Source organism: Xiphophorus maculatus, chromosome 16 (assembly GCF_002775205.1).
Source record: "Xiphophorus maculatus strain JP 163 A chromosome 16, X_maculatus-5.0-male, whole genome shotgun sequence".
Taxonomy (NCBI): domain Eukaryota; kingdom Metazoa; phylum Chordata; class Actinopteri; order Cyprinodontiformes; family Poeciliidae; genus Xiphophorus; species Xiphophorus maculatus.
Window position 1 is genome coordinate 11,490,689 of NC_036458.1, and position 27,141 is coordinate 11,517,829.

Consider the following 27,141-nt stretch of genomic DNA (forward strand, 5'->3'; position numbering starts at 1 on the left):
GTGCTGTCACACACACGAATATATTTTTTTGAATACACAATTACTGACTTAATGTATATTTTTTTTGTTTTCGACAGACAGACAGGTAAATAGATAGATAGATAGATAGATAGATAGATAGATAGATAGATAGATAGATAGATAGATAGATAGATAGATAGATAGATAGATAGATAGATAGATAAATAGATAGTGAATACTTGTACTCTAGCTAGAGCAATTTTATTTTTGACCTTGGTATGACAATTTGCCACAAACACACATTTCCTAAACTCCTCTGTTAGTCAGTGCCTAATGACATCACCGTGTGATGACAGGGTGTGAAGTCTTAGAAGAAAATCAAGCCAGTTAAGAGTTGTAATTTTAATAGAAATGCAGTAAAAGTGTCCTACTGTAAGACAAAACATGGTGACTGTATGGTAATGAATGTTTATTACCTTACATTAAAATACAGCAATAATCATTTAAAGATTTTGGAGTAGCAGTGCTGTCAATGAATTACAATAGCAATTTTAATACTGAAACACCTTTAACAGTAACTTACTGAGACCCAGCTGCAAGTTACAGCTTTTTTAAAAAAAAGTTTTTTATGATACTGATCCAAAATCCAAAATAAGTAAAAGATAACTCAAGCATTATTAAAGTGTTGTTTTCATGAAGAAATCTGTTTTATTTATCCCCTGCCTTTCTTTTGATTAATTAATATAATTAAGCCATTCAGACAGGATTGATTTCATATATGTTTAAGGCTAATGAAGAAAATATAGTTTAACAATTCTGACTTGAAATTTATATAGAATTAAGAAGCCTTCTCAACTGCTATTCTCCACCGTGAGACACCATCATTCTCTGGACAATCCTTCTATTTAAGATATGAATATCACAATTTTTTTTTTCTTTTCCAGAATGGGCTTAATTGGGTTAGTGCATGTGCATTTGGTTGAGAGGGTAAATAGATGAGGGTAGAAACTGTTGATAAAAAAATAAAAAGCAATATACCTCTGCCTTTCTAATTAAAGTGGAGCTTTTGCCTGTAATGCAAGCTATAAATATGTAATATTTCAATGTATTAATAGAAAAATAAAAACAACTCACAAAAGTCACAACTTTATTGCACCTTTTTACTTAAATGTATTGTGGCAAGAGTTTCTTTCATTATGAAAGTTCTCATTCCTGGTCAGAAAAAAATTACGGTGCAAAACACAGAATCATTGCAAACATTCACACTAAATGTTCCTCTGTGCCTCTTTGAGAGTCATAGCCTACGTTATGATTTCACAGTTGACAAAAATGTCCTACAGAAGTTAAGACCGCTTCAACCTCTCCTGCTCTGTATACAGACTACAGTGACAGAGGAGAACTTGCATGAAAACAGGTAAGTCTTATACATAAACACGTTGCAGGTAAATTCTCAAGTCAACATCCATCAACTGAGTATTAGCACATTAAAGATCTTTCTTTTGTTCTTTAAATTAGATATTTATAACATTAAATCCTATAGGTGTTGTAGCCAATTCAAGGCAACATCTCTAAAATGAAAAGAAGTGCATGGGCAAGTCTTTACAGCATAGCACAAGACGGACTGTACAGTCTTCTACGTTGGCAAAGCGTTTTGATAGAACGGGTTTTTCTACGCGTTTGTGCCCCCCGACAGTACACTAATTTGAAATCGTTTGTATAAAACAGTTTCTACAAGATGTACAGGATGCAAACGTGGTGGTCCAGGTAGAATGGTTGCGCTGAAATGTAAAAGGAGGAGGAAGGAACAGGAGGAGGCAGGTGGATCTGGACACCGGGTTGACGGGGGATACATGAGGTCCGGGTTCCTGAGTCTCAGCCCAGTTTTTACATGACTGGCGTGATGGTCAGAAAATTGCATAGAGATAAAAAGAAACGATCACATCCAATTCTGATGCAGTCTCTAAAATAAAATACAAAAGTGATACTTATTGTGGGAGAGTTGTTGTAGAGAATGAGAAGGTTCCATTACCACACCCGAGGCCTCTGGAGAAAAAACTGAGATGCTCAGTTTTAGAAAAAAAATTTAACTCATACAAAAAGAAGAAAGAAAAATAAGACACCAACTTTGTTCAGTCATGCATATATACAACAAAACCCTGGCAATTTCAACCATTATTTTGCCAACAATGAGCAGGCAAAATTTGGTCCAAAATAAAAATAAAAAAAACGACAGGCAGCACCAACTTAAAACCATTTGGGGAATATGTTACATAAAAAAATAAAACACTTAAATGCCTGAATAATTTGGTTTAGAATATATCAAGGAGGAAGGTTAAAACAAAGGTCACTTCTTTACCGTCTAAACTTGAGAGCCCTTATGCCTGCAGAGGCCGCGTCGAAGTTGGACACAAGACAGCCAAAGTGTTGCAGTGAACTCCTCATATTTATACGATGTTTATTTTATTCCAGAGCAGTTTTAACACAGCAACTAAGGCTTAAAAATATGGACACTTAGCAATTAATGTGACATAAATATATGAGGATTTTTTATGTTAATGAGCCAATAAAGGCAACATTTTCATATTTCATACTTTTGGACTGGTCAGACCATCAGTGGGATGCTTATAGCACAAATTGTTCTCCTAAATTGGGGAAACGGTCTTTAACTCAGCAGACAAAGATGAAAACAGGAGTAAGAGTAAGAACAGAGGTTTGGTTTACAGTGTGGCTGTCCAGCTTTCCCGTCAGCGAGAGCTCAGCGTCGCACTCCAAAAACTCGTTTCGCTCCGGGTGTTACTGACCACTTGTTCCGCCTGTCCTGGATCTTCTGGAAGATGCTGCTGCCACTCCTCCACTTCTCTCTTTTGTAGTTCTTAACTTTCTTCACCTGAGCATTTAAAAGAAAGGAGTTCTCATCACCCAACTAAGACTGGCTTGTTTTTCAATTAAACTGTGCAGTGTATGCGTCACATTAAAGATGGAAAAGGTTGGTACATTTTTTTATTTTAAGAATCATAAACATGGCGGGGTGTGCACATTTTTAAGAGCCACTGCACAACACTGATTTCCCTCAATTCTTTCCTCACCTTTCCTCTGTCAAAGTCTTCATCCCACTCATCAATCACCGTGTCAAACGTGGCACTGCGGACATCTTCAATTGCATCCCTACTGACGGCAGAGACTTCACCATCCCAGCTGAGGACTGGAGCAAAAACATACCGACTTGTTGAAGCGTTCCAAATCCTATTTCCAAACACTGTGACTTCAGGTTTACATACCGTTGGCTCCATAGGCTTTGTTGGTGGAGTTCTTGAGAAGCTCTTCCACAACGTCACTGCTCTTTTTCCCATCCCAGCCTGCAGGAACGGCGTGGTTTGAGGTGTTCACCGGAGCGCTTCCATCAGCCGCTGGAGCCTTGCTGCGTTTGTAGCCGTCCCTCACCTGGCTGTCCCACACAACCACTGAGGCTTATCGTCATCAGAGAGAAAAAGGGGAAGTCAGACGAGGTGTTGACTGGTAAATTACATGTTATTCACTTTTGGTGCAATACTGAGTCACCAAACCAATTGTGTTTATTATCTTTCAACATTTTGGACAAATGATCCAGCACAATATATCCACTCACAATCAATTGTAAAAAAAAACCAAACAAACGAGTTATATCTACGTCTAAGATTGTAATTATGGCTGCAATTAACAGTTGATAAATAACAATAATTTGTCGACATCAATATTTTTAGATACACATGATTGTAATTGATTTTTTATTCACATTAATGATTTTTTAGCTTCTTCAAATAAAAAAAGTGAGATATAAGCAGATTATTTTTTTCCTTTGGAAACCCTTTCATGTCTGATCCAAGACCTATTTATCTTTATTATCAGTTCAGTTGCATCTTAAGCTGACACTATGAATATTTGGGCTATTTTTCTTGTAAATCTAAAAATAAGTGCTTTACTGTAGCTTTTTTTTTTAAGGAAAATTGATTGTTTAAATGATGAAATAAAAAAGGTGGCATAAAATGATTAACATGGATCATTACGTTGTGCAACAGAGATGCTTAACTGAGGTTTTCTGTCATAAATAGCTCACCTGTACTTTCTTTGCCAACTTTTCTGTCCTCTGTGGAGATCTTTTTGGAGGCAGGTTCTTCTGCTGACTCATCTTCAGAGCATTTTCTCACTCCTCGCTGCTCTTCTTTTAGCTTCTTCTTTTTCTTTCTTATAGTCAATTTATTGTTCACCTTTATTAAATCTTCTGCATCATGATAGACGTTTGCAGTTTTCATCTCTGGATCCCTGTTGGAGCACACAGGAATTTAGGATTTCCATAAAGCAGATGGAAGGAATGCATTTGAAGCGAGTCTTTTAAGTTTATAAGGCAGAGCAAATTAAACATTTATAAAGATGAGCAACTGATGTGCAGCACTTTATGAAGAGCTGAGTAATGAAACACAAATCACACGGGATCCGTTTCATAAAACGAAACTTTGCTGGAAGTCTAAAAGCTTTAAGGGAGTGCTTAGAGCTTGCTAGAAGCCAAAGTGGCTGATCAAGCTGACAGTTTGATATGGAAATGCTAAAAAAAGACCATTTAAATTTATAAATTTGCACCCACCTTTCTGATGTGGGACATCTAGAGTTTATTTCCTCCAGAGACAACTCCTGTTCAATCATTTTCTTCTTTTTCTTCTTTTTTTTCCTCACAGATTCAGCTTCCTGTGGTTTCTGATCTGATGGCTCTGCATCTGAATGAGGTGTTAGGCTCCATAAGCCGCTCTGACACCAATCCTCCTCTTGATTCGATGCATCCAAATGTGACTGGACGAACTCCCTCTCTTTAGTTTTTTCCCCATCATCACCTTCGAGTTTCCGCTTTTTCTTCCTCTTCTTCTTCTTCTTTTTGCCATTCTTCTCGTGCGCCGCCGACTCTGTGGGGCTGGACTGTGTGGAAGGAGCTGAGGATGGAAAAGTCTCTTTATCATCCTCCACCTCAGAGTGTCGCCTTTTCCTCTTCTTTTTCTTCTTCTTTGGGCTGATGTTTTGAGCCAGAGGGTCAAGGTCTGGCTCTTGAGCTGCGGGGCCGAGGTTGCTGGAAGACTTGGGGCTGGTTGGGTTCGGACTGTGAAGGCCATTGGTTTTGTGAGAAAGGCTGGCTTTTGGTTTTTGCAGTGTGGAGAAAAGTGGCTGCTTGTGAGATCCACATGAGTGAGAAAAAGGTGATAACTGGGCTTTAAGAGGATTAAATGGACTAACTCTGGGGGGAAAAGAAAAATAATGAACGAATGTAAGTCCAGAACAAGACACGTGGGAACTGAAACAAAAATGAGGATTTTAACATACCTGTCAGTGTGATGGGCTGAGGCGGCGGCTGGGGATTTAAGTTGATTTTGATGTTTAGGGTCGGTGGGCAGCTGCTTTGGCGAATGGCGCAGAGCATCAATGTTGCTCAGACTCTGACTGTAAGCCTGCAGTTATCGACATAAATAAAAACTTGGTGGTCTAAAGAAAAATAGCCATGAATGTGACAAAAAAAAAAAAAGGAAGAAAAAAATCATATCAGGAAGACGGGTGTGGAAGAGACAAGATGGTGGGAAGAATGCCAGGAAGAAAGGGTGTGGCAGAGAAGAATTAGAAATGGTTAGAAAAAAAGGGGAGCTAAAGAAAAAGAAGAGAAAATCTAACATGGTTGATTAGACAGATACAGCAGGCAAAATCAATTATTATACAAAATAGAAAAAAAACTTGAATATTTGCCATGCTAAAGGGGTCATGGAAAACTCACCTTCTTGGCCGAGAGAGCCAGTTTCTTGGCAGGTGGTGGAGACATGATGCTGGTGGCCTCAGATGTGATGTTGTTGAGCGCCGGGGGTTTTAACTTAGCCGTCTTCTGTTCCTCTGTGCTCTGAGAGCGCTCCACGCTCCGGGCTGGAGAGGCCAAGCTGCTGGAGCCTTTCCGAGGCGTGGAGGGCGTCTCTCTTACCGGCTCACTTTTTGGACCAACGGACTCCTGGCAAAACGAAGATGTAGGTAGTCTTGCTTTTTCCTTAAAGTCATGCAAAAGTAGTGCTGCGCTTGTTCTCTTTCATCCATTTTATTATATACAAAAACAAAAAATAAAAAATAGATTGATATCTATCAATCCAAACTGACAGAGCCCGAGCTATTTTTTAAGGCTTTCCAAAAATTCTCAACTGGAATAAGTCTGGACTTTGAAAACAAAAAAGGAAAAATTGTATTCCAAGTTCTTTGATGGCGGAAAGAGCTGATAAAAGAAACAAAGAATTAATAATTTGACACATAACTACATGCATTTTAAAGCCCTCATATGAGAAATCTGGACTAAATTATAATTAAGACAATTAGATAGGACTTTTTATAACAAAGCAGAAATCCCACATGTATCTCTATCATTTCACTTGTCAATAATTAACTACTTTTTGTTCCAATTAAATTCATTAAAGTTTGAGCTTGGAACTATATCTTTTTATCTATCCTTGTAATGTCAGTGTCTGCAATATTTATATAGCAAAAGACTGTTTGGAGTAGGACTGAAATGATTAATCAGATAAATCATTTATCCAAGTGATCATCAACTATATGAGTAATCAATTAATTGTTAACTGGTCCATAAAAAAGGCCAATTGCTGGATAAACAACACATTCAGAGAAGTAATAAAAGATAAAAAAATAATTTTTGTAAACATGTTCTACCCAGAACTAAAGTGGTTTTTGCTTCACCTTGTTCAAGTTCTGTAAAAAAACATTTCTATTAAGCACCTTAGACATACAATTTATTGATAAGCTTTCTTTTTATGTCCAGAAGCATCCTTAATTACAAATTACCAAAGGAATGCTTTGTTATAACATGTTTATTTTCTTATTTAATGACTTGCTCATTTGCATATTTTAACGTACATCTGTAGTATTGTATATAAAGGCATAAGCGGTTAAATAAAAAAAATCTACAGAAATGTGCCAATCTTTTTATCCAATTAATCATCAAAATAATGGATAGAATAATCAATTACTCAAATAATCATTAGTTGCAGCTCTGTATGGATAGTTTGGAAGGCAATAATTGTTGGCTCATAAATATTAAGTGTTCTGAACTTTGCATTCTTCATACCAATATAATATTTAGCCAACTGGATGGGGTCTGAACACAGTCCAAAATTCTAAAGACAATATATCATTGTGGTAATATTTACTAATATTATCACTATCACAGTATTTTCTGATATTCTTAAGCGCTACCTCAGCCACTGAAATGACAACATTTTCAGGGCTATTGTACCTTTGAGTCAGTTGTGTCAGCAGAGGAAGAGTCCGACAAAGACTTGAATGAGGTAGATGCTGCCATCCCTCTGCCCTCGCCGCTTTGTTTTTTGTCCCCCTCCGTCCTCGCGACCCCGTTGTTGGAAGGCGTGGGCGTGGTGCTGTGGGACTGTGCCTGACTCTGAGGAGAGGGCTTCTTCACCTTCTTGAAAGGCTCCTCTATGACCGCAGGTCCGCCTGGCACCTTCGGCACGCCGTTGGATGACGACGTCCAGTTGGAGAGCCTGGGCTGCAGCTGGGAGTTCACGCCGTTCCTGGAAACGGGCAGACCCAGGCCGCCATCCATAGACTGGATCTTACGCAGCTGTGCAGGCTCAAGTTTCTGAGGAGGAGAGGTGGTTGAGAGGAAATGAATCCACTGAAATTTAAAAGAAGGCAGACCTCAATAAATTCACGAAATGTTTCGACACCTTGGTGACTTGTGGGGAAGAGAGCGGCCCGTTCAAGTTTGCTCTCTTTATCTGCTCGGACGATGCACTGTTCTTCGCAGAATGTAACATTCCCTGCTTGGTGGTCTGGCCGTCTGCATTCTTCTTCGACTCAGGGATCCTTGAGATATTGCAAGATAATTCAACACCGCCCCCGAAGGGTATAAACACCAGTTTTGATCGGTTTCAGCTCCTTCTCACCTCAGGTAGAAAAGCACATAAGCCTGCTGGTTCAAAACCACTTTGATGTTACTGGAGTGAACCATTGAATCATTCATCTGGTACCACTGCCCGTTACTCGCCTAGAGGAAGGACATTAACGATTAAACTTTCTCTTGACGTTAATTCCTTAAATATAAAGTAGAATGGCACGTACACATTTTTAAGCTTACCTTAACGTAGCAGTAGTAGTGACCAGCATGGCAGCTGTACCCAGAATGCACCAAGACAGCATATAAACCGTACATAACGGGGTCGCCTGAGCTCTGAGACATGTAGGGGCGGATGTTTAGAAATTCTGGATAACCAACGTCCTACAAAGAAAGAAAATTAAAGAAATCAGACCATCCATCAATACATAGCTGTTCCAATAAGTACAAGAGTATTACACTAATACAGTAATAAAAATCAAATAAATAAAGAGTGATGTTTACCTTGGTTATTTTTCCTCCGCTGAAGTTGGCAAACCTCTTCAGAGAAAGGGTGAGGACGTTGGATGTCCGGTGGACAGTGAAGCGCTTGGTGGCCGGCACCTTCTTTTTGCACCTGAAGGAAACCCATTTAGCATCATCTCTTTACAAAAATAAATGTTCAGAATAGAAGCCCAGCATTTCTTCACAAGCTAAAGATATTTTTTAAGCACGCCGTCAGACTGAATAAATGCCACTCACTTGGCACACATGTAGGCATTCTCTCCACTCAGAACGTCCGGTTTGACAAACAGCTCTAGGGCTCGCACTATGTTTGCTGCTTGCTGGAAGATATAAACACACATATTTACCATGACGCTGTTGAATGGTTTCATTTATATGGAAATAAATGTTTCATTAAATCATGCAACAAACCCGGATCTCCACGGCAATGTCCAGGTAAGGGTCATACGTGTCTGAGACACTTTTGCAGATGGAGCATTTCACTAAAAGACAACAACCAAATACAATCGAAAATGATTTTGAGCTACTTTGGGTCAGTTTAACACAGAAAATCCCAATAACTATTTGATGAAGAATGAAGATTTATTTAAAAAAAATACTATGTGGAAAATAAAACCTGAAACAAGAAAACACTACCTCTTGACCTGAGGTAACCTCCAAAGATCTGGTGAACCAGTGTTGTGGCTTGAGTCTGTCTATCGAGTCTACAAAACAGGAATGGAACAAACTGTAAAGCACATAACAGCTTTCGGAACCAGAAACCTGTAACAATGAGAATACATACTTTGGGTATCCATTGAGACAGGCTTTCTGCATGGCATCAATGGTGTAGCGCAGGAACTCATGGGCATCTTCTTGGCTTCCAAAGCGAAAATGTCTAGCGATTTCTGTGGGTAACAGAAGTGCTTCTTACATTTCTGCCTCTTTAATCAATAAGCATGACAAATAATTTAGATACTCTGAGAAACATTGCTGTTTCTCAGTTTGTAATGTCGAGTCAAAAAAAAGATTCCCTGCATGTAGTAACTTGCTACTGAATAAAAGGAAGCAAAACAGGCTGTGCGAGAAATAACTGTTTTACTGAAAGATACATTTGGAAAAATAGCACAGTGCCAGAACAAAGCACACACTTTTCAAAATCACAAAAGTCCCATTAGGACACAAAATATTTTAAAAGGCAAAACTATTTTTATGCCCTAAAACTAAGAAAAAAAATCTTCATTTATTTTTGATTGTTTTTGATACTGTTAAAGTAAAAGTGTACTTCCATTCAACTGGTGATGTACAGTATAAGATTCACTTTAATCAGTTTTATCAGCCTTACTTACAAAAAAAAACATATGTCAGTAGCTTCTACAGACTTGCATCTCATCCACACAACAAGTCCTGCATTAGTGCTAATATAGCCGCAAGATCTCTGTCCTTCTGTGGTCTCCTAATTGAAAAATGGGAGACTTTAAGCTGGCAGATTTCTAATGTGTTCATCACCACATTCCCAGAACTATAGCATCACTCGCTGATGGAGAACTGAGTCACACCAGAGTGGGAAATAAGAGACAATACACTTATGACCAAGCTTGTTCACTCATAGTAGAGAAGGGATGAAATCAGCAGGGAGTAGAGTTGTAACTGTGAGATCAGATACTGCAAAACTCAGTTACAGAGTGCTTTTCTAGCTTTTAGCTAATAAAACGAGGATATATTTACATTTTAACGCTAATTCTATGCAAGAAAAATTTATTTTCACCGCATATCGGAGTTTTCTAAAGGCAGCAACTAAACATAAATGGAACTACATATGAGTCCAGGTGGAGTGGAGGAGAAGCAGGTAGCTCGCACATTTTTTGTGCTAAAGCAGCTCCTCTAAGCCTGCAGTCACAAGGAGACAGAAAGGGCATTGGGGAAGGAGGGAGTTAGGAGGTAAAGAGGGATGGAGGGGGGGAGGGAGGCGCAGAAGACGGAAACAAGGTTGCAGCAGCACAAGGAGAAAGCAGAGGAAGCAGGGCACAAGGCTGCAGTGAAACTACAGTACATCAATGTAAAGCTCCGGTAATGTGCTGGAGTTCCTAATGGTTTCCAGCGCATGTCAGACTTTCCACTCTGCCTGTCTGAGCTGTTCAGACAGACTCATGCTGAGTTTACTGAGGGGAGTCTTACTTTTCAGGTCTCTGATGAAGGAGACGGGCTTAATGGCGTTGCCAGTGTTGGCGAAGGCTTGGATGATATGGTTCTGCATTACACAGATCATACAGAAGCCTGACTGGTGGCCTGAAACAATAACAGTACAGAGATACATTTAAAATCAAGCTTTATTTCCAACAATATTTGCATAATATTAATATTTTGCACCAAAAGATTAAGAAAATGTCCGTTTTTTTTATTAGACACAGCAAAATTCTCAAAAAAATAATAATTTTTGAGCTAATCAATGTCCAACATGAAGCTTTTCTTTTTGATCAAATCAAAACGCTGAGTAAAATGCAGGACTGAGATACTCACAGGCCCGACTGTGCTCCTTTGAGAGCAGGTAGTTGGCGAGTGGTGGGGTGTAGGTGAGACACTGAACGGTGGAGTTGAGGAAGCAGGTGTTTCCAAGGTTGTGAAGACCAGCTCCCACCCTGTACACACGCTCCCACTTCAGATTGAGCTTGTTCCCAGGAAAGAGCATTTTCTGTGGGGCTGGGATCCCGTCACCCTGGCTGCTGATCACATTTTCAGATGCTGATGGAGGACAACAGCACAAGACACGAGAGCTGAACTCCAAGAACAATTACCTTAAAATAACATGAAACATGGAAAGCTCTGAAGCTTTCTCCGCTGCGTTTGAAAGCTCACCTTGCCTCTTTATTTGAGAGGGCTCTGCAGCTTTCTGGCCCGCGGCGCCCTCGGTTCTGGGGTTGAGGATCACATACTTGTTCTTCAGGCTGTCCAGCTGGTAGGAGAAGCCCTTGCTGGCGGGCTCAAACTCGATTTTCTGCAAAAGCACCTTCTTGGCAGAAGAAGCCAGCAGCTTGTTGAGGTCACCATCGTCGCCCGTCTCCTTCCGACCGGGTTTCAACGCCTCCTTGAGTTTGTCTACTATCGGCATCGTTGGAACATTACTGCAGAGAAACAAGTGCAGAATCGCATTAGAGTAGGTGGAGTCGTTTTAGTAGGTAAACACTTTATAAAGGCATCTTGTTCGAGCTTAAAAATAAATCTGTGATTGAAACGGAAGCCAAATTTGACTCTCAATACTTCTGTTTAGATTTAGTTCAGTAGTTACCTGCAGAAGTAGTGTTTATTACTGGAGATAAACTGAGTGGATCTGAAGAGCCAGCTGGCTCTTGGCAGCTGTCCTCTATAGTTAGAGCAGACATCAGATGCTACAAACATGTGGCAGGAAGAACAAGGAGCATTTACAGCTCTTCACGAGGTGTAAACTGCATCTGCCAACTTACATTTACACTAGTTTTTTAATGTTATGTGCATTTAAATGTCTTTAAAAAATACTCTATAATAAACAAAACTAGGCACCCTTTGTTTTCTTATTTATTTGACTGTGTAACTGAGATCCCGTAAATGTGGTAAAGGCCTCTCAAAGTGAAAAGTGCCTTGTGCGGATGATACACACACAGACACAGAAATTGTGCTGGTTAGAGTGGGCAGTGGCGTCATCAAGCAGTAGGAGGGCTGATCATCCAATGTATGCACAAGGACAGCCTGACCTTCCCATGCAGCTGATACTGATACAAGTAAGAGGAACGGAGCCCGTGGGGACCCAGATAACTGCAGAGTGGGGAACTATTACGAAAAGCAGGAAAACTGATGTGAACTAAAACATAGCTCTCAATACATCATGGCAGTGTAGAGACTTTTGGAGCTACACACCAGATGGTGCAGTAATCGTCGTTAGCACGGGTATCTCACAGGAATTGGGTACCAGTTTGATTCTCGAAGTCTTACAGGGTTTCATTTAGATACTTGCCTTCTCCACAGTCCAACAACATTTACATCATGTAAACTTGTTATTCTAAGCTATCTTTAAAGACTGTGTGTGTGTTAATGCATAGTAGTTTGTCTCAGAGTCAAAGTAGAGATGGACCAGAAACTTGCCTTGGACATGTGAGAGCTGGATAAGCTTTAAGCTGTCTTCAAAAGAATATCATCGTTCAACAGTAGGCAATGATCACATTAGGAAAGCATACAGTCATAATATCATCATTGATTGTTGCAGTGACAATATCAGTTACAATTAATCCATGCATTCCCATCTCTGCTTTTTCCCTTAATCACAATGTTCCCATTGCTCTCTGTCCGCCTCATCCTTTAGCATCAATCAAGGAGATTGGAAATCCATCAGACTGGCTAATTTTATTGTACAGAAGAGGAACATAATGCATGTTCTATTAAACAACCATTTACAGCATCAGTCATTTTAAACTATGATTTATTGAAACTACAATAAGTTTCAATATCTCATTATCTCAATACCAGCTCATATTGAATATATTGATTTATTGGATAATGCTTTTGTCCAATTCTTTGTGCTTGTTGGTTATTGATGTTTTAATCACCATCCATAATAAGGGATCAATTGTGCACTACATTACACAAAAATAGCTACATTAGAGGTCATTTAGAATCATCATTTTGACATTTTTATCAAAGTTTTAGGTCAATATGTGAGCTTAAACTTGATCCTAATAATAATTATAAAATGCAACCACCATGCATAGAAAATGAAATGTACTCATGTCATGACATGATACTTTTGGAGCTACATACAACATACAAACAGTGACATACACTGAAACAACTCTGATTCAAGTATGTAGTTTGGCTTTCATATGCCTATAGGGTACAGGAATTAAACACACAAGTTTTTGCAATCACAAAAACATGTGCTTACACACACTGTCCCCATTCCAGCCATCATCTGAAGATGACTATTGGTTTAATCTGACTGGAAGTACCGACCCCCTCATTTTTATATAAAAATCTTTTGAGTTAATTTTTAAATCAATCATTTCATTATTATCTAAAAAAAACCTGCTGTTGCAGAAAATTACATATGTTAGAAACATTTGTTTTCAATGAAGACTGTAGGGTAAAAGTGAAATGTAATTTTCATTCCATGCAGTTTCACATTGTTTCTCGTTGAACCACATTTTACTATGCTCAGACTGAGCAGCTGCCTTGCATGATGCTAATAAGGCAGAGATTTAACCTTATGGTTTATAGATATCATTCCTCAATAACAAAATACTCATTTTAAGTTTTATTATTACGTGAATAAAAAGGTTTCTTAAAATATAAAAAAAATAATAAAATAAATCGAAGAAGTTTTTTTTAGCCTATCCAAGGTCACGATTCCATCAAAAAATGTAAAACATATGTAGATTAACAAAACATGACATTTTGGCTCAATGACAAGCAGATGAAACTACATTGACTAACATTTATTTAACTGTTAAAAAGGCAAAAGATTTCTCAAATATGTATTGAACATTCCATGTCACTGTTGCTGTCTTAATCTTTAACCTACATGTATGATCAAGGTATCATTTATTTAGACTTTTAAAACATTTTAACATATGGGTCAGAAGAAATCAGGAGGAATTAAATTTCAACATAATCACTGTGAAAAGTGATTTTACTGTATTTTAAATAATCCACTTACACATATAGATATTATGTTAAAATTCACACACACTGTCAATCCAGCCTACTACTTGTAGTTTTATCACTTTTTAGGATTTTGTTGCAACCGACTGTAAAAATCTCATCATATTCTCTTCAGCTACAAATGTGTCATTGTACACAGTCGCACAATCCCTGCTTTAAAAATAAAACTTTCCTATTATCAAGAAGGCCCTTCGGTAAACCAGTTGGAACTGAATTCAGTAACACTTAAAAATGCTGTAATATTAATGTATACTGTAATTTAAGAAGCAATTAATCCCAACCCTATTATCAGTTAATGGGACTTGATTTCATTCATCAGCATCACATTAAATGACTAATATCATCCCTACACCCCCAACCAATAATAATAATAATAAATTACATTCACAAAAACCTGGTGAAACTTTTCCCGTGTTTAACAGAAATTAATTAAGTAAAGTGCTCCTTGTTTTAATTTTAATATCTTGTAATTATCCTATTTTTGTGACCTTTGGATCATGTGAAAGATATTTCATTGGTGGTAAAAAAAATAAATCTATTTGTTTTGACGTGCAACTATTGTGAAAATACAGTAGAGGTGAGAATAAAAATCATATAAATATCTGACATATGCGCTATATAAGTCTGGTGTCACTTAATTTTCTGTTATACTGAAGTTACATGACTGCTGCTGAGAAGCCACTACAGTAAGCTCCCTTAGCAATCTTCTTCGCTTACTAATTCTACTAACATGTCGTTTATAGAGTTTATTTATATAGATCATTATTTAAATTGATAAAGCTGAGGCTTGAACAGCTTGGGTTAACCATCTGGACTCAGCACTCCGGCGGCAGTCATTTCAGCTGCCATGCTAGCTTGCTAACTGTCGCTCCCAGCAGTTTTTGGCCTGGATGCTCTAAAACACGAAGATACGTCTTAGCTTAACAACTACGCTACTCTAGATTTCGGTATATTGCCTCTCTTCTGACGTCCGTTTCGTTTTATACAGTAGTGCGTAACGTTGCCGAGGGAGTCAAATTTAGCCAGCGAGCTAACTTAACGTGGCGACAACCTCCTGCCTTCCTGAGCGCTGCAATGTGGGTTAGCATGTAGGAGTCCAGATTGCTAACCGTCTCTGACAGCCGCATTCATGAGTATAGGTTTGCAACCAGAACTACGATAAAAACACACAACACGCATTACATGAACTCACGCATTTGTTCGCTCACCTTTGGTTTAATCGGCCAAATATTTCTCAACAGGGGTATGCTCTCTCAGCTGAAGCTACCGAATCTGGTATTTTTTTTTTTGCCCATGCTGCATTATGAGGGGGCGGGGTCAGGATTGACAGACAAGAATCAGGAACCTATCACAACGCAGACAGTACCGTCACACAAAATGTTTGTCCAATCAGCGCTTAAGATGACGTTGGGCGCTCGGCAGAGAGCCACACGTGACTTCCAGTTGTCGCTGTTTACCATTGACGCAATCGGCGCGATGGATGCTTGACAAGTTTTACTGTGACAAAAGAGCAAAAACGTGTGGAATTGATGGCAAGCGGTATAATCATATAATAACTGTTCTTTGCAGATATCCAAAATATAATTATTACTTAACAGGAAGATTTAAGCCTTCGAAAATGTAACTCATCATATACAAAAAGAACACTTAAGAAATATTGAAAGTCATTCTTTTAAGAATAAAATATACTTCTACTTTTGTTTATATATTTTCATGTAGAAAATTCGTACATTCCTTCTACCCACAGAGAACATGTTTTGTGAAATACATAATACAGAAATTGAACTCTCTGGGAGAACATCCAGCCATCTGTGTGTGACCTACAGCTCAAACATCTTTGGTTATCCAACAGAACAATAAGGTGGACCCCACCTGCTCCTTTGGCTCTTGACACATTTTATTTTAAAAGCAAACATGGTTCTTTGGATAGTAAAGATTACTGACTTAAACTAATGTTTCAAATCAGAAAACAAAAAAATCCTGCTATGTTTATTTCAACCATGTGTTGAAGTAAAAAAGGCAGATATCAAAGGTTTTGCTGAGTGTGAGAAGTGAAGATGGTACCTGATGCTTGAAATAGAGTTCAAACTTCACCTACCCGTAACCCGACTGCAAATTATACTTTGTGGCTGGAAGGCTTGATGAATGTCAAGCCATTAATATACTATATCATGGAAGAATGATGTGAAGTGTGACCTGAAATAAATATTAAAAACTCAATATCTATGTGTAATATACACATTAAATATTGTGAAAACAGGCATTAAATTTGAGGATTTTTTCAGATATCCTACAAATGATTTTTGCCTAACCGTCTCAGTTTTGGAAACATTAAATTACTATTTGCACAACTGGGAGTCTTGATTTACATATACATCTAATTTAATTCTGACACATACAAATGTCATTCGGGAAAATTCTCGACAGAAATCTGGTGTGATTATATTCTACACTGGCCTGCCATAAACTTTGCATCATTGTGCTGAGAAAAGTAGCAACCATTACTGGTTCATTACCACTTTAATATCTCCGATTCCCTGCGCAATTTCCTGTTCTCCGTGGACTTTGTAGTTGGATAGCTATAAACATATTACATGTTCATTAGTTTATTGTAAGTTAACTGTATGTGTATTTATAACATGATGGGTAAACCCAATAGTTTTAACGCACTAGTGTACTAAAATGAGTAAAAATGATGAATAGTTAAAAAAAAAAAAAAATCTCAGATAAACTGCTCTTCTGGACACATGATTTGCCTCGTGAGGCTTGATTTTCTGTGTTTTTGTCACTAGGGGGCAACATTTTGCTACTACAAAGTCCATTGTTCCATTATGAGTCAAACTGCTTTCCTGAGCAATTAGTTATCACAAGGTCATGCTTAATTTCTGCTTTCACCTGAAATGAAAGAATTTAATCTTTCAAACAAATGCTTAATTCATGCATCAACACTGAAATAATCAATATCCAGCACATTAACACAGCATTTACATTTTAATAGCCAAATGTACAAAAACAATCTGAGCTGGACATGCATGCAAAATTATTTTGCCTCCAAAATCCCATGTGAAACCAGCACAAGATATCACATTGCAAAACACAGAAAAAAATTATACAATTTTATATTAAAGTCAAGTGACAACTATTTTCAGCATGTATGCAAGAAAAATGATTGGTTACAAAACCTCAATATGCAACAACCCTAAAGGTTTAGTCAGACATTTAACACTGATCTCATTTGTCTTTTTTAATACAAAATCTGTATATTAAACTAACACATTTGTTTTTCCATATTTTTATCAGTGGCATTACTTGCCAAAAGTATGATCAGAATGTGCGCTTCTTTTTCTAGAAAGTTTGAATAAATGTGTCACTTGCCCATTGAAAGTGTTTGTAAAAACAAAACGGTTCTCAAAGTGCATTTTTACTCTGTTCCAACAGGTGGGCAGGGGGTTGAGAGGCACTATAAACTTGGAACGCCGTGAGAAAATTTCAAGTTTCTGAATGCTGCATTAAACATTTCCATCCCACTTTAAATAAAGCAAAATTAATTCATTACAGATGAGAAGCACATGAGGATAAATACTATAAAACGGTAAACTAAACAGGTTATTTCTGCTGGAGAATAAGTGGTTGATGAGGAAGTGCTTCAAAAAAAGGTTGAAGTGGGGAAAGGTGCAGAGTTTTTCATAACATGCAACCTGAAGTAATTAATAGCTTTCCTCTTTCCAGAGCTCCCACACAACAATTAATAATAAAAAAAAGTCTACAAGGATTTTTTTTTTTATTTGTGTGTGTGTGTGTGTGTGTGTAGGGGTGTATGTGAATGTGTGTTGGAACATTTAAACTGCAACCATCTTCAGATTGTTCCATAAAAGAGGAGTTATGGATCTTCAATGTCCAGGAAATCCTTTCTGGGTGGCACGCTGCCTCTGTACCAGGCGCACGAATCATCGCTCCTTTTGATGCAAGCGAAATGCTTGGCTTGCTCCCCGTTCACCGTCTTCTCAATCACCCAGTCTGTCCAAAGGCACTCCGTCGGGCTGTTGATCATGCAGGGGATGGAGGTGCAACGGATGATCTGAGGGTTTCAAAGGAGACTGAAGTGAGGAAAAGCTACTTTTAGACATAGTTTAAGTTTATCAGAATAAGGGAAAAGGTTTGTACCCTGCAGTCACAGCCGGTCTCATAGCGTTGAGTCAGGCTCTTCTTCTGCATGGCGCTCAGGGCCTCCCACTGCTCAATGAAGTCACACAAGGTGATGTGCATCGTCCCATCTGTCTCCAGTTTACCTACATTTAGGGAAATAATGTAGAAGAAGAAAGTCTAAACGTCAAAAAGGGGACATACAGATCCATTTTGAGCAACGTTGCAAATGTTAAAACACATATTTGGAGATGAGGCAAACATAATACCAGTAATGAGGTACTCCTTCTTTCCGTTAGTGTCCAGGGTCACTCCACACACTGCTGAAGTTGGTGCAGTGTAGATGGCATCGATATCCTGAGTGGGACCCTTGAACATCTGATGATTCAAAGAGTAAAAAGCAGATTTACTATAATGATTATTTGTAGTTGTAAAGAGAATCAAAATAGTTTGCCCTCGTACCTTGATCTGTTTGACATCAAACCGGATACGTTTGATGGGATTCCCATAGACGTCGTTGCCGCTCTCAACTTCTTGCATTCCAACAACCTTTGCCCTAATAACTAAACAGACACACACAGCAACCCAGATGAGCAGATTTTATTTCAACGGACAAAAACTGACAATGCCTGGCTAAATGCTAAATTTTCATCCCTTTTCAACAACATATCTGAAGACATCATCGCCACCATTTCATTTGGCAAGGGAAGACAAAGATTAAATACATCTTTAATACAGATCAAAGATGTATTAAAGTGACTTGAAATCTGATCTCCACAGATGCTACTCATCTAATCTGACTGAGTTGGAGTTGCAAAGAAGAACAGACCAAAAAATATATTCAGTCTATATATGCATAGATGGTAGAGACATAGCCCCAAAAAGTTGTACAAGTAATTGGACTTGAAAGCTCATTTTTATAAATAATGAACATAGGATGAGATCAATTCACAAAAAAGTTCTGGATACTTATAAAAATATTTAAAGCATCAATGTTTGTTTGTAGAGTTTTAAGTAATATAAACATTCAAGGGGCATAAACACGTTTGCAAGGCACTGTAAATCTGAGGGCTCACATGTGCCAACTGCTGAGAAGACAGAAGCACATGAGTGTTTCATCAGCTGCAGTCAAAGAGAGGAATGTGTGCTGCCTGCTTGGAGGTTCTCAGGCCTAGTTAGGAGGAAGCCAGTCAGCAGTCTTTGAAAAGCTGAACAAAATATCTTCCCTTTTGCCTGCCTGCAGGCCTCTTTCTATCAGCCGGCTTTGCCATCTGGATAGAGGTGCTGACGTGCAAATCAAGCACTTCCTTTATTTTTTTAATGCGTGTTGCCTCAGCCCCTCCCTCGTGAGCTCAGAGGAAAAAAAAGAAAAAAAAAAAACCCAGCAGCTCATATTCTCAGCGCAAAATATGGCACCAACTGGAACCAAATACCTCTGGATTACCTGCATAATGCATAAAGTATTACTGTAAATTCCTAACACCACCGCAAAAGGAAAGGGCTTACAGTTTACATTTTTAAGAGGGGGAAACCAGCGACGGAGTTAATGCTAACCAGATGTTCTTTCTCAAATTCCAGTTTGGTCTATGCTTTCTCAAGGTGGCAGCTGCAGATTTCCGTGGATCACCATTTACCTACTGCTTTACCAAATAAGAACAACTATTTAAATTACGCCGTCTCTCATAAGTGAGCCAAGTTTCTTTATTCCAAGTTTTTAGAAAACTTAAAATTTTCTGTTTAAAGTCTGTTGCAGACTCGAGCCAAACGGCAATCATTAAACTTTTCTTTGTACCAAAACAGCTCTTAAGAATGTTTAATGACCTTATTTTATGTTTGCTCTGAGATGTCAGCTGTCTTGGTGCTTTTAGACTCTGGTTCTGCTCTTGCCACTGTAGAGAGTAGTATGAAGGCATAAGGGCAGGAGCAGTAAGGGGCTTGGTATTGAGAGGAGTGATCTTTGGTTGGCCAGGTCTTATTTATACAACTGGAGCTTCTCAATCCATACTTTCTCTTCAACAGCAACAATTTTTACTCAAGGAGTTCAAAGTTCTATTCTCAACCCAGTCTTGTTTTCACCATTTTGAGAGTGATATCCAAATCTTTTTTTTCCTTATTAATAAAATAACTAACAATTTCTTGAAGCCTTCCCTTGATCATCAATCGTACGAAGGCGTGGACGACTTTAAATTCCCTGCATCTCAAAGTTATCAAGACAGAAGTTATTGTACGTTTGGACTTTCTTCACAGGCTTTGTGATCCTTTCACTTCATACAGTCAATGTTTTATTATAGTTTTGGATCTCTCCTTTGAATTCAAAAAGCAGATCAGTTCTTTTAGAGACAAAATAGTTGTCCATACATTTTTAAAACAAAACAAAATTTAGTGTATTTTAAACCCACTAACCAGGGCTTAGATCACTAATCTCCTGAAAGTTGTAGAAAACGTTGCTGCTGCTCAACAATTAAAAAACATATGGGAGTACATCACTCAACAGTCATCCTTACAGCAATAACTTCCTTGTAAGTACAGAATAGAATTTATTACTCTGTAAGATTCTAGTTGACAACAATGTTTAGACTTTTCATCATGAGGAGAAAACTGTTGTTTGAAGATTTCCTCCCCAGCTGTTCACTCTGGAACCCATGCTGAGGTGCTGAAAAACACTTGGAAGTTTTCTGCCCAAGCAGAGGATTATTGATAATCCTCTTTTTCTCAAATGTGCAGAATTATTCAGATCACTGCTGGTAAAGCAAAGTAGGACGGATGCAAAACACATAGGAAAACCATAATAGAAAAAGAAACTGGAGCACAAGACTAAAGGGAATAAAAACATGAAGCTGTAAATATGTGTGGGCTGCAACTTTTTATTTAATTCTGTTGTAGTGGATTGCAAATTAGGTTGAGCTATATTATTCCATCAAGGTTAAGCATATACCCCTGTCCTCGCACCTCATCTCTATTTTAAAAGTAATCTGAAGTATTTTTTGCAGCTCAAGGATTTATCATACTTAAAAGAGATTTTATACATAAATCAAAACAAACCAATTAGTTTACCACAAAATAGATTACTAGTGGCTTTTTTTTTTTCTTAAGTCACGCTGCATCTTGCTTCCTTAGAGTTTAATCAATATACACTAATTAAAGCAAAATTTCCATGGCCAACAATGATTTTAGAGATATTTTAAGACTTAGGGTTTAATCAGAAATTTGATTCCTTTCTGTAGTGAAAAGAAGTGTTTTCAATTTTTTAGAACTGACTTTGTATTATTTTGAGGTTAAAAATTGGGGTAGAAGAGGTAAAAAACAAAAACAATTCCAAGTTTCCAAAACACTTAGGTAGGTCAACTTCTTAGCCAAGGAAGATTGTGCGGACTAGATTCTATTAGATGCTCTTAGATTTTCAGCACACAGCTGTTTTCCAACAAAGACGTTGTCCTGCTATAGGGAACTAGTGGTTTACTTGTTTTACTCAAGTTGAACATTGATGAGTTAAGGAAAAAATAAACCAAAAAATAAACCAAAATCCGGCTAGATGATCAGGCGTTTTTGTATTTTTTAAAGTCAAGTCTAATCATGAATTAATTATGGATTGCCGCAATGCTTTTCCATTTGAATAAGATCATTCAGATTCAGGAACTTTCGAAAATTGATAGGTAGGTGCATTTCAAATTTATGGACAAACATCCAAACACAAAGCTTCTGATTATATCAGCATTGCAAGTTCTTAAAATACCTACATCTTGAAGATTTGGGGATTTTTTTGAGGAATAAGAGTTTCAATTGACATGCGTTAACATCTTGGCAAAAGCGTTTTGAAAGCCTTGAGGGAAATAATTAAATGTGTATAAAGTCAGATCTGTGGGTTTGTAGCCACTAGAAACAGAAATATACTGAGAAAAAAAAACCCAACTTCAAATGCATACTTTCCTATCAACCATTTCAAAATAACATGAATTTAGCCAATATCATCATCATTCATTTTCCTATCCCGGTTTGTTTTTCGTACCCAACGGTTGGGTAGGGAGAATGTGGGAGGAAACCCACACATTAACGGGAAGAACCTGCATGCATACAATGTCCGCGTTTGTTCTGGAGTGACAATGCAAACCATCACACCACCATGTTGCCCACAATAATCACCAAAAACTACAAAAGTGTTTATTTCATCACTCCCATACCACATTGTTTTTTCTCCTCCAACCCTTTTGCTGCAATTGATTTGATGTCCTTTACTGGTACACAATTTATATACATCTCTGGTTGGATATGATAATTACTGAAAGAGGCTGACAAAGCCCCTTAGAAGGCTGTGAGGTTTACAAAACTGGGAACTGAAGGAAGCATTGAATTTTCCAGTTACTCAAACAATAAACATAACTTTTTGCAAAATGGCATTGTGGTTATGGGAGTGGATTAAAACAAAACCAAAGAGGTGAAAAAGAAACATGCATGTCATGTAATTGCACCCGTTTTCCTCTGAAAAGTCACAAAGGCTGAACGAAAGAAATATGAAAGAGACTCACAAACAACTCTCAGTTCTGTGTGAGCATAAAAAATACAACTTTTTTTGTGCCACAAAAATCCCTCTGCAAAGTAAGTTATTGAGGGTTTTTTAATGTATACATTTCTTTTAATCAACATCAAGCTAAAATTTAATTTTTATCAGGCTAACAAAAGCTCATTGAATGTGTCAAACGTCCAAGAGAGATAAACAAACACATCAGTAAGTGGAGGTAGCAGAAAATGTTCTCAGAATTTGGACAGGCTGTTTCTCTTCTGCTCTTCAGAAAATGACAGCAGTGAGATTTGAAAGACTTCAAACTTCACACCAACAGTTTTCCATGCCAGCGCACAGTGGCAACTGACCTTACTCTGCAGACTGATGCAAATTTTTAACTAGTTAAAATTGAGTAAAATAAATAAATAAATCATGCAGCGTCTCCCTAGCTTCATGGGTCCAGCAAAGAAACATTTTCCATACATCATAGTAAAGACATTTAGAGCTGGAAGAGTGGAAACTGAAAAGCCTTTTCAAGACTTGCTTTTCGTAGGAAATGCAGGGTTGCCCATCTTGACTGCATGAGTCAAGTTGGGCAAACGTTCTGGTAATTTACAATTACCATCAAAGTAAAAAGAATAAAGCATAAAAATAAACTAACCCTGAACTGCCCTTTGCAGATGTTACCAAGTGGTTGCATGTGTTGTTTTTGAAGGCAAGTCTCTCAACAAGTTTCCTGAATAAATCCAGTGCCTTATTGCTTGCAGGACGCATTGGATTCGGGCAGCTTTAGTGAGAGAGAAAGGAAGAAAGGAAGTAAAGATTCCTGGTTTCAGTGTCAGCACTGTTTGCACAGCTTGAAGAGCTGTGTGTTTATCTGGGAAGCAAAGTTTAGGCTCAGTTCTACTTTCATGGTCTCAAATGATTCACCCTCCTTGTACAAAAGGGAGATTATCTTTTTTTTAGGAACTAAAGAAGTGCAGAAGTGCATAATGAAGACACCATCTGGCTCCTGAACATTCTTCTGCCTCAGGCAAAAAGCCAGGAGATGGAGTTTTATTAATCTGTAATGTTTTGATACATCCTCCCATATGATAGGATAAACAGACACGAGGGCTTCTAACTAAGCATTTAGTTTGCTATAATAGTGTAAGAAGGACACACTCCAATAAGAAAATGGTAACAAAGCTTCTAACAAGGACTGCATCAGTGGATTGTGACTCTCATTACTGTCACTTCACTGCAGGAGTTCATCTTAAAGTGAAATTGTGATGAAATGTTTCCATTTCTACATTTTTTAGGATCCTCTACGCAGGAGGTTGAGCAACTGGTGTTAGAGAATGTTCTGCACTGCTGGCCTTCTGACCGTCCCTATATCTTGGCAAATTAAGAAATCTGAGATTTAGCAAATCTGCATACCAAGCTAGTTTTATACAGATGTATTACTCTCAACGCTTCATCTTCACATAAATGTTCTACAGCTCACAAAGTGGACCATGAGTTAAATCAAAGCACTAAAAAAAAAATTCATAACCCTTCTGTTTAGTGAGTACGACCTCCCAGACTTTTTAAGTTTAGATTTTTTTTTTAAGGGTCTATCCATGGTGCTGAAGCTGCAGCGGAGGTGTCAGCGTTAGTGTCGTGTCAGGACCTGACCTCAAAGACTCTGATTCAATGAATCAGTCAGGAAGTTCAGGTGACTATCCGCATCCTGGCTTAGTCAGAGCTCCACACTGTCTGGGTTTAAAAAAAATATACATATAGTGCCTTACAGAGACAATTTTGTTGGTTTACAGCCACAAGTGTCAATGGATTTTATGAGACCAACACAAAATAGTGTGCAACAGTGAAATGAAGGGAAAATGATACATGGTTTTTGACAATTCCTCTTTGGAAAACTGCTCAGACTCAATCATATTGAATACAGACAGACCGTGAACATCATTTGTCAGGTTTTACTACAGATTAATAATTGAATTTATATTGCATCTGTAGTTAGGCAGATGCATCATAAGAGACATGAAAATGCTATTAAGTAAACCACTTCCTGTAGCGGTGGCTTTATGAGTAGGATTGTTGTTCTGACAGAAGGTTAACCTCATCCCCAAATTTAAATGTTTTCTTTCATAAATCCTCTACATTTAGAGGATTTAGTAATTTCAGCCAATTACTGAAGAAAAACATGCAAACAGAATAATGCTGCCATCACCTTGTGTGACAGTAGTGTCTTCAATGTGATGTCCAGTGTTGGTGTTTCACTACACAGCCTTTTGCAGTGATGAGACCAAAATGTCTCATCACTCTCATCTGACCAAAGTAACCTTTGTCATTCAAAGGGCAGCATGTTCCGACAGCAGCCTTTGTAAGTCTTACCACAGAACAAACAGTTTATACTTTTAATGCAGTGGTTTTTAATCTGGTCCTCGGCATCTGCTGTCCTGCGTGTTTTTGAGGTTTTTCTGTTCCAGCACACCAGATTCCTACACGGCCTAAAGAAACTGCAAACGGGGAGCTTTCTTTCAAAAATGTCTCTCTTCTCACGACTTTTCCAAGGGTCCGATTTCTGGAGTGCAAGGGTTAGAGTTGACCGGTTCACAGGCACTTACGCAGGAGTTACCATTAGCTTCCCGGCCACATCACTGGCTTCATTTAGGGGTACAAGTGTAAGATTTTTATTGGTACTTGTATACTTTTTTACAAACATGCAATCATTTACATTCCATTTCACCATGATGTGCTACTTTGTGTAGCTCTGCCACATAAAAGCCTATTAAAACATATTAAAGCCTGTGGCTACAAAGTGAGTTAAAGAGTAAAAATGCATTTCTTCTATTTACTCACAACGATTAAACATGACTAACTCATTTCAGGAAGAGAGAGGGGGCGAGGGCTCACTTAAAGTCAACAGGTAGCTAGGTGGATACCTGTAATTAGAGGTGTTGGGTTTTTCCCCACTGTAAACCTTATCCAGCAATGGCAAAACAACCATTTCACACACTGGAACACTCACGGAATGATGCAACCACATAAAGAAGTAAAATCGTCTTCATGCAACATCATTTGAAATATTCGCCTTTTTGATGTAGCAAAAACTGGGCTCTATAGTCTGAAACATTCGTGCCCTGTTCCCAGCTATCAAACTGCTCCATCTAAACGACAAAAAGAAAGAAGCAAAACCAGCCTTTCGTTGGCAGTAAATTCTTCAGGAAAAAAAAAAAAAAAGTTTCTTTAATCTCCATAGCAGTGGAATCCCACGGCTAAGGAAAAATCACTAAATGAGTTCTCTTGTGTATAAATGCCACACATTCAGGCTGCTAGGGAGTAAGGAGAGAGGGCGTGTGTGTGTGTGTGTGTGTGTCTCAGAAACCCTAATTCAAATAACAGCACAAGCTGGTCCCTGTTAGCTCAAGGTATTTCTTAAAAGGAAGAAACGAGCAGTGTTTTGTAAAAGGCAAAATGTTTACTTCACCTTCGGAAAATGAAAGGAAAAAATAAATAGCCAATAAGGAATCTTTCATATGTTGCCAAATCTCTATGTTTGCACAGAACATCAAAGGGAAATACTACAACATGTCAACGTTGTCAGACTTCAGAGATGATGTGTGTGCGCTATATAAACACAATTAAGACAGAGAAAAGAAATGTAGCAAAAACGTTTCAGGAGATTGACGGTATTTCTTTAAACTTCACCTTATAGCATGTGATTTGACTATAATATATATATATATATATATATATATATATATATATATGAGAGAGTGCAGTAAATGCAAATGCAAGATTCAGGAATATCAACAGATGATTAGCTGGGTAAAAGGGGAGGGACATGGAAAGAAAACTTAATCCTCCTACATTTTTTACCGTAAATAGAAAGTAAACATTCTTTCGAGAGACAGTGGACGACTTATGTGCAACATAAACAAATGCATCTTTTGCTTAACAGTTGTATTAAATATTAGCCGTAAAGTCAACTCACCGACGTCTGAGTTGCAGAATGCCTGTTGAGGATGCGCAGGGGAGCAGCTGCAGGCTTCTGCCATTTCTTCAACGCGCCACAGAAACAGGATCGCCAGAGCGACCAAACAGCTGTTCATTGTGCAGCTCATCTTTAAAAACTTTCAACTTACAAAGAGGGTTTAGAAGAAGGCGGTTGCGCAGTGGAGAGTACCCTGTGAAGACTAAAGCCTAACAAAGACGTGAAATGATCCCCTGCTGTAGAACAGACGGCGCAGACTGACTGTCAAAAGTATGAGGCGGCCAGTGGGGGCGAGCAGAGGGTCTTTCCGGTTGCAAAGCCGATCACACTTGATCCCTGTCTGTTTTCCACAAGAAAAAAGGCGAGTTTTATTTGCAGGCATCAGGCTCCGCCTCTTCTTCAGGGCGGCGAGCTGAGAGGTCAGGGCCTCCCAGTTTTTCACATGTGAGGGAGAACTCCGTCAGCTCCGATCTGACG

The 27,141-nt window shown here is 38.3% G+C and overlaps 2 protein-coding genes across 2 annotated transcripts; both read right to left on the minus strand.

Moving 5' to 3' along the window:
* Positions 1-1,091: 1,091 nt before the first annotated feature.
* usp36 (ubiquitin specific peptidase 36) lies at positions 1,092-15,345 on the minus strand. Its single transcript, XM_014469681.2, has 20 exons — positions 15,256-15,345; positions 11,216-11,481; positions 10,880-11,101; positions 10,538-10,648; positions 9,165-9,267; positions 9,017-9,084; positions 8,792-8,862; positions 8,618-8,700; positions 8,381-8,492; positions 8,120-8,260; positions 7,929-8,029; positions 7,710-7,848; positions 7,259-7,621; positions 5,747-5,971; positions 5,305-5,429; positions 4,580-5,218; positions 4,055-4,260; positions 3,240-3,428; positions 3,048-3,163; positions 1,092-2,848 (listed from the first exon to the last, which is right to left on the minus strand). Exons 2-20 carry the CDS (start codon positions 11,466-11,468, stop codon positions 2,717-2,719), a joined length of 3,399 nt encoding a protein of 1,132 aa, XP_014325167.1. The 5' UTR covers positions 11,469-11,481; positions 15,256-15,345; the 3' UTR covers positions 1,092-2,716.
* A 1,674-nt stretch (positions 15,346-17,019) lies between these two features.
* LOC102223119 (metalloproteinase inhibitor 2-like) lies at positions 17,020-27,024 on the minus strand. The gene is made up of 5 exons (XM_005801452.3): positions 26,665-27,024; positions 18,653-18,753; positions 18,460-18,568; positions 18,212-18,336; positions 17,020-18,125 (listed from the first exon to the last, which is right to left on the minus strand). The coding sequence occupies exons 1-5, from the start codon at positions 26,792-26,794 to the stop codon at positions 17,928-17,930; spliced, it is 663 nt and encodes a 220-aa protein (XP_005801509.1). The 5' UTR covers positions 26,795-27,024; the 3' UTR covers positions 17,020-17,927.
* Positions 27,025-27,141: the final 117 nt, after the last annotated feature.

Excerpts from the sequence above, each read along its gene's own strand:
- usp36 (XM_014469681.2), bottom strand. The coding sequence starts at position 11,468 with ATGCCGATAGTAGACAAACTCAAGGAGGCGTTGAAACCCGGTCGGAAG. Across the intron at positions 8,863-9,016 it reads AGGTTACCTCAGGTCAAGAG|TGAAATGCTCCATCTGCAAA; the intron begins GTAGTGTTTTCT and ends GTTGTCTTTTAG. Across the intron at positions 7,849-7,928 it reads TATGTGCTTTTCTACCTGAG|GATCCCTGAGTCGAAGAAGA; the intron begins GTGAGAAGGAGC and ends CAATATCTCAAG.
- LOC102223119 (XM_005801452.3), bottom strand. The coding sequence starts at position 26,794 with ATGAGCTGCACAATGAACAGCTGTTTGGTCGCTCTGGCGATCCTGTTT. Across the intron at positions 18,569-18,652 it reads TTGATGTCAAACAGATCAAG|ATGTTCAAGGGTCCCACTCA; the intron begins GTACGAGGGCAA and ends TTGAATCATCAG. Across the intron at positions 18,126-18,211 it reads AGACCGGCTGTGACTGCAGG|ATCATCCGTTGCACCTCCAT; the intron begins GTACAAACCTTT and ends TGAAACCCTCAG.